The sequence below is a fragment of the Silurus aristotelis genome (assembly GCF_946808225.1).
Source record: "Silurus aristotelis genome assembly, chromosome: 6".
NCBI lineage: Eukaryota > Metazoa > Chordata > Actinopteri > Siluriformes > Siluridae > Silurus > Silurus aristotelis.
In genome coordinates, this window is record NC_139579.1 from 33,829,867 (window position 1) to 33,842,366 (window position 12,500).

Here is a 12,500-nt window from a genome sequence, read left to right on the forward strand (position 1 = left end):
GAGGTAATGGTGATGTTCTGGGTGGGTGGAGGTGATGGTGTTGTGAGTGGAGGTGATGGTGATGTTCTGAGTGGAGGTGATGTGGAGGCTAACCTCGGAGTGGTTGGAGCTGGAGGAGGGAATGCGGGGAGCGTGGTGACTTAGAGCAGATAAACAGGCGAGAATGAGATGAACAGCTCCGATCTCCAGAGCCATGCGCCGCAGCAGCACTCCATCATCTGTGGTGAGAGGAGTGGAACTGAAGAGAGATCGCAGAACCAAGAAAGGCAGAGTGGGGAGAACATTCGCAGATGGAGACTGCAGGATGTGACCTGAGAGAGATAAAGAAAAAAAAGAAAGTAAATGATGAAGCTCTCAGCTGTCAATCACATGCTGGGATCAAAGAAAGATAATCATTCTAATCTAGATTCTGAAGATCTCACACACACGTCGATCTCTCGAACACATTCTCCATGTCTGTGCTACTGCACAATCATTATGGCTGTGTGCGTGTGTGTGTGTGTGTGCGTGTGTGTGCGTGTGCGACATACAGCAAGAGTCCACTCACTAATCACACCATCAGTTATTAGGCTGTGCGTGCGCGTGTGTGTGTGTGCGTGTGTGTGTGTGTGTGTGTGCGCGAGACCACAAATGATCCTTTTTCTCCTCGTTATTTCGGCTCGAATCCCATCAGTGCTCTGAGAGCTCGGATGAAATTGGGTTGCTGGAGAATCGGAGCGATCCGATTATGATCACATGGACGCGCGACTCCAAACCTCGTTTTCTTTCCATAATTTGTTCCCAGGATATTTTTAATCACTACTAAAACACCTTCATTATTCCAGAATAAATAAACAGATAAAGGTTGTATTAGGAGTTTAATAGAACCTTATTGAGGGTCTCCTAGAACGAGAGACAGAAGAGCACTAACGAGAAATACTAATTGGCCCCAGCAGGGGGCGCTGAAGCACACAGAAGTGTTGTGAATTGGATGTACTTGTGGTTTTGTGTTAGTGTGTGTGTTTAAGTGTACTTACTGCCCTCCCCGTCGTCAGTTACCCCCAACACCAGCCTGAGCAGGCACTGGGCGTGTTTCCTCTCCTTCAGCAGGACCTCGGCATACCCCGGCAGACGCAGGAACAGACCGAAGGCAGCCAGGGAGTGGGCGGGGATAGGGGAGGTGGTCTGGACGGAGGATTTGATTGGCTGTGGCTCTGTGGCGACGCTCTCAGGTGCCTCGTACACCAGCTCACCTGACTGCTCGATGGTCACCCACTCAAACTGCTCACTGTCCTTAGGTTTCTCCTGAGAGGACGAGGCTACCACAGGAGTGCTGACCTGTATATACACACACACACACACACACACACACACACACACACGTTAAGATGTGAGGGGAAGCAATCAGATTTAAGTGCAGTGAATACGTAGGCGATATGAGACACAGGTGGAGCGTCTACAGGCTGATCATAGCAGTACACTTCAGAACAATCCAACTCTCCACTAGAACCTCACACAGCGTGTGTGTGTGTGTGTGTGTGCGTGCGTGCGTGCGTGCGTGCGTGCGTGCGTGCGTGCGAAAGACACTGACCTGTTGTATAACGTCAGGGTAAAGCATAGGCAGTCTCTCAGCGATCAGAGCGAGACCTCCCATACCTGCAAACACCTGCAGTGGAGACTGAATAGGACTCGTCTCTAACAGAGACTCATCTATCGCTGCGTCTAGACACTCATCCACCTGAGTCATCATTTCATCCTCCACACAACTGCTGAGCATCTCACAGTGCTCTGCACACACACACACACACACACACACACACACACACACAGTCAAAAAGGAAAAGATCAACAGAGCGTGAAAGAGACAAATAGATCAGACAGTGATGAAGAGACAGATCAGACAGATGGAGATGGACACAGATCAGACAGATCAGACAGACCTTTCTCTGTGCGAAGCCGCTTGAAAGAGTCAGTTTTAGAGAGCCCCGAGTCAGAGATGACCTTTGACCCCAGTTTGACGGTGAGGTCGATGGAGCGGTAGCCTTGAGGAAGTTTGCGTTCATACAGCAAGGTCAAGAGCTGGGCCAAGGTCATCTCCCCCGGCAACGGCTGACCTGAGACACGCAGAGAGGAGTGTTATTATAAACACCTGTACAGCATGGCTGTGTGTGTGTGTGTGTGTGTGTGTGTGTGTACGTGTACCTGGCAGTAGTTTATGGTAGAGGTGGAACACAGGAACGCTGATGGTTTTACTGGATGCTTCAACTCCTGAAGATGAGGCCAGTTTATCACTGAGTACGCGTCCTCTCCGAGATGGAGGACGAGGAGGTGTGGACAGGGCACGCTTCGACTGGGACTTCAGACCTGTCTCACACACACACACACACACACACACACACACACACACACACACACTGTTAGGAAGCAAAGAACATTTAACTTCCCTGTGAAGCTTTTTGGTACACTTTTAAAATTGGTTCCTCATGGGTTCTTCAGTTTCTCCCAGACACCTTCTACATTCTTTAAAGGTTTCGTTTTTACTGAGTTCTTCAAGGGTTCTTTGTAATACTAAGTGTTTAGCTGTAACTATTAAAACCTTTGAAGGTTCCCCTCTGAAAGCCAACCAAAGAAGCTTCTCTTAGCATGGTTCTCCTGTAGTACCTGAAGCCACCACCACGCTGTAGTTATCCTGGAACCCATTGTCTGATTTCATCTTCTCCTTCTCCTCGTGGTTCTTCTTCTCTTTGTCCTCTTTCTGCTCGTTCAGCAGCTTGGCCGTGATGCTCGGAGTGTCTGAGAGAGAACAAATAAAATGAGGGAACCTATCTAGAACAGGATCAGATTTTCGCTTAGGGGGGAAATGGGTTCTTTAGAAGGTTCTTTGGGTTCCAAGCTTCCAAAAAATGGTTGAAATAAATAAAGCTTTAATGTAGGGTTCAGGTTTCTCTGGGATATAATCTTGGAACATAACAGTTACAGGGTTCATAAAGAACCCTTTCAGGAAGCTAAACATCATCTACTCATCACAAAGAACCCAAATACAGAAGAACCAGTGTTCAGAAATCAGAACGGTGCCAAGGTGGAAGCTAAGAACCCTGGAAGAACCCAATGCTCCAGTATACACAGTAAGAGAGAAGCAGCCAGTGCAGGAGCGTGTGCGTGTGTGTGTGTGTGTGTGTGTGTGTACCAGAGACGCGGTCCAGAACTTCAGCCAGAGTGGTGGAAATGGGCAGATGGAGTTTGCGGAACTTGTGTCCGGCTCCGTACATGGGGTGCTGGATCACGTGACTGGTGGCGTTGATCCTCCCTTTATACAGCTGCATAATGATAACAGGAGAAACATCTACACTGTGCACCATAATTCACTACAGAACACACACACACACACACACACACACTGACTCCAACCCTACACCCTGCTCACTGTGTCCTGCAAAGATACTGTGTGTCCTCCAGAATGTCCCCTACATCCCATGTGTCCAAAACACAATGATCCCCTACACCATGTCCCCTACTGTCCAGCATGCGTCCCTCTTAAACATGTCCCCTACTGTCCAGCATGCGTCCCTCTTAAACATGTCCCCTACTGTCCAGCATGCGTCCCTCTTAAACATTGTGTCCCCTCCAGTCCAGCATGCGTCCCTCTTAAACATTGTGTCCCCTCCAATGTTACTCTCTCTTAACCTGTCTTTCTGTCTGTTCATCCAACAATTCCTCCACATGCATGAGTCTCTGATTGGACATCTATCAATGCGTGTGTCTCTCTCTCTCTCTCTCTTTAATCTCTGTCCTCTCATGTGTGTGTGTGTGTGTGTATGCGTGCGCATCAGTGCGTGTTCTTACCGGACAGGGAGACTGGAGGAAAACTGTGACCTTCTCATCCTCAAGCATAAGCTGTAGGAACAGTCTGCGTATGAACCCAGAGATGTTCCCCGACACGGGAACGTTCCCTCTCTGAGGAGCCGACTGGAACAGCTCACAGAGAACCTGCAGGAACCCACAGGAACCTCAGTTACAGCGTTTTACCCCACAAACACAAAACACAAGACTTTATGCATCAAGACTTTGACGGTGTAGAATGGGGGATTCACCAGCAGAGGGCGCTGGGCAGTGAAGCAGACAGAAGCTTCTGGGGCAGACAGAAAGACACACACACACACACACACACACACACACACACACACCTGAGCCATGAGTCTCTGATTGCTGGGATGGCAGGAGATACACTGCAGGAAAAAAGCCACCGTTGCGTTCTCAATAGCGGTCCTCTGCTGCGTGCTAAGACTACTGCCCCGCCCCCCATGAGACGCCAGCGAATAGGATCTGGCCCCCGCAGCGTGGTGGGCGTTGGCTCCGTTGGTGGTGCCGCTGGCACTGGAATGGCACAGCAGGAAGAGCAGCGAGGTCCAGAGCGGATTGACGTCAGGTCCTCCCAGCCAGTCCTTCATTGCGTGGCTGTTCCCGACCTCGGTGAGGAACCTCAGCACCGGAGCCGCCAGATCCGGCGAGAGCGAAGGAGCCGAGGAGGTGTGGTTGTGATGGCGGCGCTCCGAGTGCCACGCAGGCATGGGGAGGTCGGCGTGGGCCAGGAGCTGGCAGCAGAAGTTCGCCAGGCTGCGCACGAGCATGGCGGGAAGCCCCGAGTCGAGAAGCTGCTGGATAGCGCCGGGGGACTGAGACGCCGAGGCTAACGTCGCTAGCTGGCACTCGTTGAGCGACACAGAGACAGGAGGGAGGAGTTTGGAGTCGTCGGTCAGAGAGGTGGTGCTGTTGAGCTCGTGCTGCTTCTTCCCATCATCCGTCATGGCTGGAGAGGTCAGCCCCATCCAGGACATGAGCAGGGAGAAGTAGCAGGGGTGGATGTGGCACATGGAGCACAGCAGACTGTCCACCGCCTTCTTCAGCACCATGTTGCACGGCAACGCCATCGACCAGTTAAACAGCAACCTGAAGGGGGCGCAGCCAACACTAAGTACATACAACACACACACCAGGAAATGTTCTACTCTGAACCCCAAAAAACACAATCAATGATACATGAGAGAAGGCTTGGACCTACACTACACTAACTTTCAGACTTCTACCTCCTCTTTATTTATTCCCAATCACAAGATGCATAAAGACTTAAATATGGAGGTGTTGCACTTTGAAGTCCATCACTAATGTTTACTTTTTTATACTTATTTTCTTTTATATAAGGACTGGAAGTTAATTTTGTTGTACACTGTGCAATAACAAATCTATCTGTCTGAGAGTGTGTGTGTGTGTGTGAGTGTGTGTGTGTGTGTATACTCACTTGAACAGCTCTCGGCTGAGCAGCGCAGGAAGATCATAGTCCACAGGAAGCTCATAACTGTGCCATAAGATGGCAGCCACGCAGTGCAGGTGTGAGGGCGAGGGCATGAGGAGGCCGTACTCGCGGGATTGGGACGCGGCCGGACCCATGATGCCCGTGGGGCAGTTCTGTTTCAGTGCTGCTACCCGAGACGAGTCGTACACCCACTGCAGAAGAGCCTGGATCCTACACACACACACACACACAGGAAACATGAGCACTCCTAATTCAATTTTACAGACTGTGTGTGTGTGTGTGTGTGTGTGTGTGTGTGTGTGTGGGTTGGTGGGTGCGTGTACGGTTCTGACCTGTCCTTGGTTCCTGGGTCCTGCGTGGTACCGAGCTGGTAGAGGATGTCTATGGTGGAGTCTGAGGAGAGCCCGTTCAGCCTTCCAAACAACAGAGGACTGTTCAGATCTACCACACACACACACACACACACACACACACACACACTTCAGTTTGGCTTATAAATGTATAAATACCCAATATATCCTACGCACACAGAATTAGTAATTGAAGGATCAAAACATTTTAGTGACGAATCAATTCATCAATGTATTATTTATTTTTTAATAACCAGAAGAGTCGAGAGGTAAACGACTCAATTTTGTTCCTGTACATAATCTACAGAAAGACATGTAGAAAAGGAATGAATCACTCTTTGAGACGACTCATTCTTTTGAGTTCAAAATAAATTAATTGCCACCAAAACAGAAACAAACAATATAGAGATCTGTGCTGCACCCCCTCTAGTGGCCATTCTATTAAATAAAGAAAATCAGTAGCGGCGCTGTGAGGTGTAGCGGTGCTGTGTGTGGCAGCGGCGCTGTGAGGTGTAGCGGTGCTGTGTGTAGCAGCTGCGCTGTGAGGTGTAGCGGTGCTGTGTGTAGCAGCTGCGATGTGAGGTGTAGCGGCGCTGTGTGTAGCGGCGCGATGAGGTGTAGTGTTGCAGCGGTGCTGTGTGTAGCGGTGCGGTGAAGCGGCACGGTGTGGTGTAGCGGTGCTGTGAGGTGTAGCGGTGCTTTGTGTAGCGGCGGTGCTGTGTGTAGCGGCGCGGTGCGGTGTAGCGGTGCTGTGTGTAGCGGTGCGGTGAAGCGGCACGGTGTGGTGTAGCGGTGCTGTGAGGTGTAGCGGTGCTTTGTGTAGCGGCGGTGCTGTGTGTAGTAGCGGTGCGGTGTAGCGGTGCTGTGTGTAGCGGCGCGGTGAGGTGTAGTGGTGCAGCGGTGCTGTGTGTAGCGGCACGGTGTGGTGTAGCGGTGCTGTAAGGTGTAGCGGTGCTTTGTGTAGCGGCGGTGCTGTGTGTAGCGGCACGGTGTGGTGTAGCGGTGCTATGAGGTGTAGCGGTGCTTTGTGTAGCGGCGGTGCTGTGTGTAGCGGCGCGGTGAGGTGTAGCGGTGCTGGGCCGTGTAGCGGTGCTGTGTGTAGCGGCGCGGTGAGGTGTAGCGGTGCTTTGTGTAGCGGCGGTGCTGTGTGTAGTAGCGGTGCTGTGTGTAGCGGTGCGGTGTGTAGCAGTGCGGTGAGGTGTAGCGGTGCTGTGAGGTGTAGCGGTGCTGTGTGTAGCAGTGCGGTGAGGTGTAGCGGTGCTGTGAGGTGTAGCGGTGCTGTGTGTAGCAGTGCTGTGAGGTGTAGCGGTGCTGTGAGGTGTAGCGGTGCGGTGAGGTGTAGCGGTGCGGTGAGGTGTAGCGGTGCGGTGTGTAGCGGTGCGGTGTGTAGCGGTGCGGTGAGGTGTAGCGGCGCGGCGAGGTGTAGCGGCGCGGCGAGGTGTAGCGGTGCTGTGTGTAGCAGTGCGGTGAGGTGTAGCGGTGCTGTAAAGTGTAGCGGTGCTGTGTGTAGCAGTGCGGTGAGGTGTAGCGGTGGTGTAGCGGTGCTGTGAGGTGTAGCGGTGCTGTGAGGTGTAGCGGTGCTGTGTGTAGCGGTGCGGTGAGGTGTAGCGGTGCTGTGAGGTGTAGCGGTGCGGTGTGTAGCGGTGCGGTGTGTAGCAGTGCGCTGAGGTGTAGCGGCGCGGCGAGGTGTAGCGGTGCTGTGTGTAGCAGTGCGGCGAGGTGTAGCGGTGCTGTGAGGTGTAGCGGTGCTGTGAGGTGTAGCGGTGCGGTGTAGCGGTGCTGTGAGGTGTAGCGGTGCGGTGAGGTGTAGCGGTGCGGTGAGGTGTAGCGGTGCGGTGAGGTGTAGCGGTGCGGTGTGTAGCAGTGCGGTGTGTAGCAGTGCGGTGTGTAGCAGTGCGGTGTGTAGCAGTGCGGTGTGTAGCGGTGCGCTGAGGTGTAGCGGCGCGGCGAGGTGTAGCGGTGCTGTGTGTAGCAGTGCGGTGAGGTGTAGCGGTGCTGTGAGGTGTAGCGGTGCTGTGTGTAGCAGTGCGGTGAGGTGTAGCGGTGCTGTGAGGTGTAGCGGTGCGGTGTGTAGCGGTGCTGTGAGGTGTAGCGGTGCGGTGTGTAGCGGTGCTGTGAGGTGTAGCGGTGCGGTGAGGTGTAGCGGTGCGGTGAGGTGTAGCGGTGCGGTGAGGTGTAGCGGTGCGGTGTGTAGCGGTGCGCTGAGGTGTAGCGGCGCGGTGAATAACGGGTTCTCACTGGCGAGGTCGGTGCCGGAGGCGGCGCAGTTCCGCAGAAGGATATGGATGAGCTTGAGGCCGATGCGTGTGGACTGCAGGCCGATTTTCACCAGGACGGCCTCAATGTTAGGCGAGTGCATCCCACAGTACGGGGACATGAGCAATGCCGCACACGTCTGCAGCAGGTTTGCCGTCTGCGCAGCTGCGCTCGCCATCATGGTCTCCAGATCAGACACGTGAGTCACGCAGTGGTGCAGCAGACGCAGCCAGCCGATACTGAGGCCAGAAAAAAGACGTATCATTACACACACACTCTGGAAAAAATCTAAAGGGTGGAGGAGTTATAAGGACAGGTACGAGGGACGGGTACCTGGTTTTGGAGACCTGGTCCTCAGAAGGTAGGAAGGGGTTGTTGACGGTGGCTGAGGAGGTGCTGCCAAAGGCGGTGAGGCCGAGCAGTTTAATCTGAGACAAGCCGAGCGTGCTGGCATCACGGGGGCGGTGCAGACGCACACACACGGCTGAGGCCACCTCGGCACGCACCAGCTGGATCTTAATGTAGGTGAGGCCGCTGGTGACCAGGGGCGTGGACAGGGGGAGCATGTTCACTCCATCTGCACTGATCTCCACCGACACGGAGGATGGACAGGCTGGACACAGAACACACACATCGACAAATCAATCAGGGTTTATATCAAACACCTCGCTGAATTTTGCTCTCTGATTGGTCAGACCGTGTTGATTAATTAATTCATTGACGGTAGTGTGTGTGTGTGTGTGTGTGTGTGTGTGTGTGTGTGTGTGTGTGTGTGTCTCACTGGCAAGCGAGGCGAGATGTGGTTGGATGTGGAGCTCTTTGAGCAGTACGGCGGCGGGGAGGTGGATGGTCAGGTCGCACCACGCCTCCTCGGGGAGGAAGATGTAGGACCAGGCAGCGGATCGAGCGCGGCGGTGAGGAGGCGTGGCCTGCAGCAGGACCTCGGCAGGCTGCGCCGTGGGACTGCTTGATGTTATGGTGCCTGATGAGGGACAAACACACACAGTACGTATACACACCACCATCATGACCAACAAAAAGTTCAACAAAAAGTAACGGCACCCACTATTGCTTTTTCATTTTCTCTGTATTTCTAAACATTCTTTTGTAATCAGCACTTACACACACACGCTCACGCTCACGCTCACGCACACGCACACGCACACGCTCACACACACACACACACAGTATGTCTCGTTACCGAGAGGGGCGAAGTTGTGCAGTCCCTCTGCGTTCTCAGGCTCGGAGGCGAGGACTCGGGCCTTCAGGCTGCCGTCTGCTGCCTTCCCCGGCCCAGAGTCCAAAAACTTCATGATGGTGGAGACCATGCTGCGTGCCGTGTTCACAATGGCCCGGGTACTCGTCACCATGTTATTACATATTAGCTGTACTCCACCTAAACACACACGTGAGAGAGTCTCAAATCATCATGTTCTATTTCATATAATACAGTAATGATTATAATAAACGTGTGTATGTGTGTGTGTGTGTGTATATGTGTGTGTGTTTGTGTACCCATATCATGGAAGGCTTTAAGTGCCTCACTGGTGTCCAGAACTCGGAGGATGAACCACAGCAGCGGCTCAGAGAGCTGACAGGTGGAGAGGGAACCCTGCACACAAACCACACACTACACATTATATACACACCAGGTTACACACAAACACACACACAGCAATATGGAATGTGATTTAGGACACACTATCAGTGGTCGGTGTTTATGTGCACTATATAGGTGGTTTAGGACGTTCACGATGCTCTAGGTGTGAGCAGACGTAGATCAGACAGGTGTGAGCAGGTGTAAATACGACAGGTGTGAGCATATGTGTATCAGACAGGTTTGATCAGGTGTAGGTCAGGTGGGATCAGTGTCTGAGAACTCACCTGTCTGCCCATGTATCCACAGGCCATGTAGGTGAGGATGGGCTGCAGCATGACCTGCACTGACGTGGCTCTCTTACTCAGCGTGGTAAGGATGGTGAACAGACCGTCACCTACAGAAATGGCATCCAAACCACCATGGAAATTCTCATGCTTGGTCAGATGAAGTCCACTAGCACCTGGACGTGAGAGAAGAACAGAAACATGTATAAATGTAACAAATAAAAACACGGAATAAAAAACACAGAATTATTAAATAAAGCATGGGGATTGGGACATGGCCATATTTGACAAGTGATGGCAATGGTATCCTGTATACTGAGTAGTGTGTGTGGATTGGGACAGGCCCATGTTAGACCAGTAATGGTGATAGTATCCTGTATACTGAGTAATGTGTGTGGATTGGGACAGGCCCATGTTAGACCAGTAATGGTGATAGTATCCTGTATACTGAGTAGTGTGTGTGGATTGGGACAGGCCCATGTTAGACCAGTAATGGTGATAGTATCCTGTATACTGAGTAATGTGTGTGGATTGGGACAGGCCCATGTTAGACCAGTAATGGTGATAGTATCCTGTGTACTGAGTAATGTGTGTGGATTGGGACAGGCCCATGTTAGACCAGTAATGGTGATAGTATCCTGTGTACTGAGTAATGTGTGTGGATTGGGACAGGCCCATGTTAGACCAGTAATGGTGATAGTATCCTGTGTACTGAGTAATGTGTGTGGATTGGGACAGGCCCATGTTAGACCAGTAATGGTGATAGTATCCTGTGTACTGAGTAATGTGTGTGGATTGGGACAGGCCCATGTTAGACCAGTAATGGTGATAGTATCCTGTGTACTGAGTAATGTGTGTGGATTGGGACAGGCCCATGTTAGACCAGTAATGGTGATAGTATCCTGTATACTGAGTAATGTGTGTGGATTGGGACAGGCCCATGTTAGACCAGTAATGGTGATAGTATCCTGTATACTGAGTAATGTGTGTGGATTGGGACAGGCCCATGTTAGACCAGTAATGGTGATAGTATCCTGTATACTGAGTAATGTGTGTGGATTGGGACAGGCCCATGTTAGACCAGTAATGGTGATAGTATCCTGTATACTGAGTAATGTGTGTGGATTGGGACAGGCCCATGTTAGACCAGTAATGGTGATAGTATCCTGTATACTGAGTAATGTGTGTGGATTGGGACAGGCCCATGTTAGACCAGTAATGGTGATAGTATCCTGTGTACTGAGTAATGTGTGTGGATTGGGACAGGCCCATGTTAGACCAGTAATGGTGATAGTATCCTGTGTACTGAGTAATGTGTGTGGATTGGGACAGGCCCATGTTAGACCAGTAATGGTGATAGTATCCTGTATACTGAGTAATGTGTGTGGATTGGGACAGGCCCATGTTAGACCAGTAATGGTGATAGTATCCTGTATACTGAGTAATGTGTGTGGATTGGGACAGGCCCATGTTAGACCAGTAATGGTGATAGTATCCTGTATACTGAGTAATGTGTGTGGATTGGGACAGGCCCATGTTAGACCAGTAATGGTGATAGTATCCTGTATACTGAGTAATGTGTGTGGATTGGGACAGGCCCATGTTAGACCAGTAATGGTGATAGTATCCTGTGTACTGAGTAATGTGTGTGGATTGGGACAGGCCCATGTTAGACCAGTAATGGTGATAGTATCCTGTGTACTGAGTAATGTGTGTGGATTGGGACAGGCCCATGTTAGACCAGTAATGGTGATAGTATCCTGTGTACTGAGTAATGTGTGTGGATTGGGACAGGCCCATATTAGACCAGTAATGGTGATAGTATCCTGTGTACTGAGTAATGTGTGTGGATTGGGACAGGCCCATGTTAGACCAGTAATGGTGATAGTATCCTGTGTACTGAGTAATGTGTGTGGATTGGGACAGGCCCATGTTAGACCAGTAATGGTGATAGTATCCTGTGTACTGAGTAATGTGTGTGGATTGGGACAGGCCCATGTTAGACCAGTAATGGTGATAGTATCCTGTGTACTGAGTAATGTGTGTGGATTGGGACAGGCCCATGTTAGACCAGTAATGGTGATAGTATCCTGTGTACTGAGTAATGTGTGTGGATTGGGACAGGCCCATGTTAGACCAGTAATGGTGATAGTATCCTGTATACTGAGTAATGTGTGTGGATTGGGACAGGCCCATGTTAGACCAGTAATGGTGATAGTATCCTGTGTACTGAGTAATGTGTGTGGATTGGGACAGGCCCATGTTAGACCAGTAATGGTGATAGTATCCTGTGTACTGAGTAATGTGTGTGGATTGGGACAGGCCCATGTTAGACCAGTAATGGTGATAGTATCCTGTATACTGAGTAATGTGTGTGGATTGGGACAGGCCCATGTTAGACCAGTAATGGTGATAGTATCCTGTATACTGAGTAATGTTTGTGGATTGGGACAGGCCCATGTTAGACCAGTAATGGTGATAGTATCCTGTATACTGAGTAATGTGTGTGGATTGGGACAGGCCCATGTTAGACCAGTAATGGTGATAGTATCCTGTGTACTGAGTAATGTGTGTGGATTGGGACAGGCCCATGTTAGACCAGTAATGGTGATAGTATCCTGTATACTGAGTAATGTGTGTGGATTGGGACAGGCCCATGTTAGACCAGTAATGGTGATAGTATCCTGTATACTGAGTAATGTGTGTGGATTGGGACAGGC

At 51.0% G+C, this 12,500-nt stretch overlaps 1 protein-coding gene across 1 annotated transcript in view; it reads right to left on the reverse strand.

Annotated features, from left to right (window-relative positions):
• Positions 1–12,500, reverse strand: part of birc6 (baculoviral IAP repeat containing 6) — a 97,000-nt gene that overhangs the window by 33,499 nt on the left and 51,001 nt on the right. The window contains exons 47-63 of the mRNA XM_083545464.1: positions 9,781–9,956; positions 9,412–9,508; positions 9,098–9,292; positions 8,678–8,878; positions 8,230–8,509; positions 7,879–8,135; positions 5,623–5,731; positions 5,276–5,500; positions 4,164–4,926; positions 3,823–3,966; positions 3,167–3,296; positions 2,641–2,772; positions 2,182–2,343; positions 1,920–2,093; positions 1,571–1,767; positions 1,017–1,317; positions 45–311 (exon numbers count right to left, since the gene is read on the reverse strand). Of these exons, the coding sequence (XP_083401590.1) occupies positions 45–311; positions 1,017–1,317; positions 1,571–1,767; positions 1,920–2,093; positions 2,182–2,343; positions 2,641–2,772; positions 3,167–3,296; positions 3,823–3,966; positions 4,164–4,926; positions 5,276–5,500; positions 5,623–5,731; positions 7,879–8,135; positions 8,230–8,509; positions 8,678–8,878; positions 9,098–9,292; positions 9,412–9,508; positions 9,781–9,956 (3,810 nt within the window). The remainder of the gene's footprint in view (positions 1–44; positions 312–1,016; positions 1,318–1,570; positions 1,768–1,919; positions 2,094–2,181; positions 2,344–2,640; positions 2,773–3,166; positions 3,297–3,822; positions 3,967–4,163; positions 4,927–5,275; positions 5,501–5,622; positions 5,732–7,878; positions 8,136–8,229; positions 8,510–8,677; positions 8,879–9,097; positions 9,293–9,411; positions 9,509–9,780; positions 9,957–12,500) is intronic.